This window comes from Cannabis sativa, chromosome 3, assembly GCF_029168945.1.
Source record: "Cannabis sativa cultivar Pink pepper isolate KNU-18-1 chromosome 3, ASM2916894v1, whole genome shotgun sequence".
NCBI lineage: Eukaryota > Viridiplantae > Streptophyta > Magnoliopsida > Rosales > Cannabaceae > Cannabis > Cannabis sativa.
This window is the reverse complement of record NC_083603.1, coordinates 26317380-26322679: the sequence shown is the minus strand read 5'-3', so window position 1 is coordinate 26322679 and position 5300 is coordinate 26317380. Positions and strand designations below refer to the sequence as shown.

Sequence of the window (5300 nt, the reverse complement as noted above, 5' to 3'; positions counted from 1 at the left end):
CCTGTATTTAATCCACTCTTCTCATAACTATGCAACAAACTAGAAAAACCCTCAGCACAGAGAAGAAACAAATATGGTGATAAAGGATCACCCTGACGCAACCCCTTTGTGCAACAATAGGGCCCAACTCCTTTCCCCCATGAGAGATCGTGTACGAGACAATGCCCACACAATGGATAATCAAATTAATCCATCTACCATCAAAGCCCATTGTTTCAAGCATAGCCCGAAGATATCCCCATTCAAGTCAGTCGTAAGCCTTGCTTATGTCAAGCTTAACTGCCATAACACCATCATGGCCTCTTCTCTTCCTCTTCAAATAATGCATTATCTCATAAGAAATTATAATATTATCCGATATTAAACAACCTTGAAGAAACGCACTTTGAGTGTCCGATATAATTGAAGGCATAACAACTTTGAGTTGATTAGCAATGACCTTTGAAACAATCTTATAGAGAATGTTACAAAGGGCAATAGGTCTTAAGTCTCCCATGTCCATTGGTTGTTTCTTCTTAGGAATTAACACTAAATTAGTGTTATTTAAACGTCTATGAAGCTGCCCCATTTGAAAGAAATCTCGAACCAAAGTAATTACATCACTACTCAAAACCGACCTCCATTTTTGAAAAAATGCTGGTGTCATTCTGTCAGGTCCGGAGCCTTGTTAGGGTGCATCTGACACAAAGCCTTGCGAACCTCTTCATCCGTGACCGGTTGTACCAAGTTGACATTTTGGTCAGCTGAAACTCGATTATCCACAACACTCGTAACTTCCAGCCAAGAATTAGTTGAAGAAGAAAAAATTGCAAAAAAATAATCAACCATTAACTTGAGGCAAACCTGAACTCCAATCAACCCAATTACCATTATCATCTTTGAGTTTAGCAATAAAGTCATTATGACGTCGATTAGTAGCATAAGCATGAAAATATTTACTATTATTATCACCTTCTTGGAGCCACAATTGCTTCGATCTTTGACGCCAAAAAACTTCTCGTTGTACATAAGCTTCAACCAACTCCTTCTTAGCTTGTTTATACTTGGTAACCGAAGCCTCATCGCGACCCAATTTCCACTGTTGCTCTTCACTTTTACACTTCTTTATCGTGTCCTTAAAGTTCCCTGTAACCTCCTTCCCCCAAGAACTCAGCTGTTGCCCACAAATCTTGATTTTTTCTTGCACATCAGTTACACCACTTCCATCCCAGCTATCTTTGACTATTTGGTAACACAGAGGCTCTCAAAGCCACGCATTCTCAAAATGAAACCGAGTTACTCTCCTTTGCGTAGCAGTATTAACGAGTTCAAGCAATATGGGAGAATGATCCGAAGTCGAAAGCTCAAGGTTATATAATTTAGCAAATGAAAAAGCTTGCAGCCAAGAAAGATTTTCCAAACATCTATCTAATCGAACTTCAACCCAATGAGAAGTGCCTCTGCCTCTTTCCCATGTGAAAGGACAACCACAAAGCTCCATATCTTGCAAACCACTGTCATTCAAAGCTTGTTGAAAGCCTTGAATTAAAAATTTAGGATAGCGGTTCCCTCCCCTTTTATCTTCGTGAGAGCAAACATTATTCAAATCTCCCATGACTCACCAAGGCAAGTTTTAATTAGTAGCGAGCAAACGTAAAAGATTCCAGGTAGCAATCCTGCGGCTTCTATTTGGCTCCCCATACATACTAGTAAACCTCCATACAACCATGCCTTCAACTGAAACATTCACGTCAATGTAATTTGTTGAGAACTCCAGAATCGAAACTTCATCTTCTTCTTTTCATAGTAATGTAATTCCTCTGATCCTCCCCTGAACATAGACAACAATCATCCCATCGTCTACCAACGAAACATGAGCCCTTTCCATCTGAGAACGATTACTAAGCGTTTCACAAAAAAATATAATTTTGGGTTGCTTTTGGATCACAATATCCTTAAGGAATTGAAAAGCCCATGGGTTCCCAAGCCCATGGCAATTCCATGATAATAATTTCATAATTGACGGTGGGCCTGGATACCAAAACTCACGAAACTCATATTTTTCAAACCCATTACAGCTTTGTTAATCTTTCCATCTTCATCCAATTCATTCGGCCTATTGGAAAAGCGCGATTCCATCCTTCTTCTCTTCATGTCCACCCCCAACAAACAATCATTATCTATAGTAATATTCTCAATAAATTCTTGATCAGTGGCAGCCTCCATAAAATCAGTTTCCATATTAATAGGGATATCACGTTGACCAATATAATCTTCCACAATCATAGGAGATTTAGAAAAACCAACTGTACCCGCACCAGCGCCGACTATTGGTGACCGTCGAACCTCACTGGTGGTCGTGTTTACAGGAGCAGCAGGTACCCCCTCCATAGCCACCATGAATTGTTTTAGTCACTTTTCTCCTACGGTGTGATTCTTACGCATAGGCCGCACTCTCATCCATTCTCCAAAAGGCTTGACTATCTTTCCTTCTAGATCATCAAATCGACGAGGACAAATCTTATCGGAGGGCCCCATTATCCCACAAATGAAACAGAACGTAGGTAGATAGTCATATTTGAAGTTAACCTAGAACTCAATCCCATCTGTATTCTGCAGTTTCATCCGCCTCTTCAATGGCTTGGTGACATCAATAGTTACTCGGACGCGTAAATAATCTCGCCATAATCCCATAAAATTTCTTTCATTCGATTCGATAAACTTCTCAACATAATTGGCTATATCTTTTACAATCGTAGTCGTTTTAAATCCCAATCGAAGATCATGCAGTTGGACCCACATATCAACTTCATTCAACACTATCTGTCTAGGATCTTCCCCCCTTTTTCAGTCTTTTAAAAATCAGCAAGAACTTATTAAAAGTCCAAGGACTACAATCCATCATACTTTGAATATCTAGTTCATGATAGAATTGAAATAAGTATCTATTAGAATCCAATTCTTTAAAGAACATACTCTTCCCTGGTTGCCAAAGAGAAGCCAACATATGCTATATCGCGTCGAAATTTATAGATCTCACAATCAAGAATCTACCAACAATACACGAACGATCATCATAATCATTACCAGTAGTGACACTCGCATCATAGGATAATACTACTGCATCCTCTTCCTTAATAATAACAGCATCCATATCCTCTTCATCCATCCTCTGATTACTACTAGAAGCCATTACCAAACACACGAAAGACAAGACTTGCAATCTCAAACAAGGACCGACAGGCCGAACCAAACTAGAAAACCATAAACAATCTTATACCAGAAAATTTAGACCCTCAAACAAGAAAAAAATAGCAAAACCAAGAACAATCTCAAACTAGAAAATAAGAAACAATTTCAGACTAGAAAACAATCACACCATGTCACAAAAGACAAGACCTGCAGATGGTGGCCGTCTGACGGCGATGCCGGCTGACGATGTACACAAGTGAGGCGAGGAACAACGCTCATGTAGCTGTTGTCTTCGTTCTTGTAGGGTTCCTGTAGCGAGAGAGACGTGAAGCACTTCATGGAAAAGATCTGACGTGGCTGATTGACAAGTATATTAATTAATTTATTAGTAAAAATTAAATAGGGGTTTTTTATTTTACACTTCAAAATTGTTTTTTTTTTTTTTTTGTATTTTTACGGAATTCTACATAGAAATGTCTATTACAACTAATAATGTAATCTAAATTGTAACCAAAATTCGTATAACAACCCACATAGAAACCACCGGAGAAACCACTTTAGAAATCCAAACCGTAAATTTGAAAAAACAAAAGTTAAAAAATAATACGGGATAATTTCCCAATTAAAAATTAGGTAATTAGTTTTAGAATAAATAATATTTAAATCATTTATTATCTATATATTTATATAAAGCTGAGGTATAAAGCGACTACGTCTAAAATACTTCTATATAACTATATGTTAATTCCATTTTTGACATATTTAATTAACTAAAATATTTTATTATTTATTATTAGTTTCTCTTGAGGTGTTAATATTAATTTCCTTATTTTGTGTATCTAACTTTGGAAGGAAAGTTGTACAGCATTCCTATTTATGGAAAATAAGGTAAAATAGTAAGTTTGGTTACTCATTTCTTTGTTATTTAACCAGCTATTATATTCTAATCTTGTGTGCGTTTTCCATTTTGTTTGATATGATTTTTTGAGGAGAAAACTGGAGCTAAACTTTCATTTTCTATAAAAGAAAAGTTACACTTACTGCCTACGATTCTGTATGTACATAAATGGAAATTCCTGGGCTGATTGAAGATCTTTTTTAGGGAATTTTCTAGTGGGCTGGGGTCTTATTCAGACCTTGTGTAAGCTGTCAATAAGGTGTATATTAATTATATATACACCTTATAGCAGCTAGGTTTAGCATCTCTTTTGTATCTTTCCATTTCACTCATATCTTTCAAAAAGAGAGTCTTTATTTTGTAGAGAAGAGCTTGTTTGACTCTTACTCTATTTATTTGTAATTTGTATTGTCTTGAGTCTTTATTCAAGTCTACAAAGAAGAAGAACAACAGTAGTGCTAACTTCGAGAGAAGGTTTTACAAAGCTTTTGGGAGATTGCTTTTCAAGTCTTACATCGGGAGGAAGTAAGCACTCTTCAAGGGGATCAAAGGGAGTTCAAGCACTTGAAGTTTCAGCAAAATTCGATTAGAAGTTAGAATACATCAAGCTTGCAGCATGTAATAAGATGGAGTCTATTTATGCATAAGTCAACTACTTTGTATTTTTGAAATCTATCTTATGAATCTTATCTCTGGGCATAGTCCCATGGACTAGTAACAATCTGAAAAAGATTGTTGAAATCACGTACAAAAACTTTGTGTGTTTTTACTTTTCTGTACTGTTTATTTTTCTGGTTTCTTCTGGAGTTACAGAGTTATTTTCTATAGTTACAGTCAGAGTTGTTTTCTGTAGCTACAAAAAAAACTGTTTTAGTACCAGTTTTTTTATTCCGCATTTAATTAAATAATAAAGCTGAGAATTTTAAAATATAGAATTACACTATATCACTATATATGATAACTAATGATCCACTTAATTAATTTATAACATAATAATTAACTTATTTATAAAAGTATATATCGATCATTGTTTGATTTGTTTTGGTTGATTTATATTATGTACAGAGCAAACTCTTACTAGAATGATATTAGTGATGACTACAAGTGATATATGGTAATGGTTCACTTAATTAATTTATAATAGAATGATTCACTTATGTATAAAGGTGAGTACTATTGTTTGATTTATTTTATATACAGAGCAAATCTACTAAGAATGATATTAATAATA

At 35.5% G+C, this 5300-nt stretch overlaps 1 protein-coding gene across 1 annotated transcript; it reads right to left on the bottom strand.

Moving 5' to 3' along the window:
• Positions 1-820: 820 nt before the first annotated feature.
• On the bottom strand, positions 821-1594 carry LOC115710701 (uncharacterized). Its single transcript, XM_030639052.1, has 2 exons — positions 1402-1594; positions 821-1221 (listed from the first exon to the last, which is right to left on the bottom strand). Exons 1-2 carry the CDS (start codon positions 1592-1594, stop codon positions 821-823), a joined length of 594 nt encoding a protein of 197 aa, XP_030494912.1.
• Positions 1595-5300: the final 3706 nt, after the last annotated feature.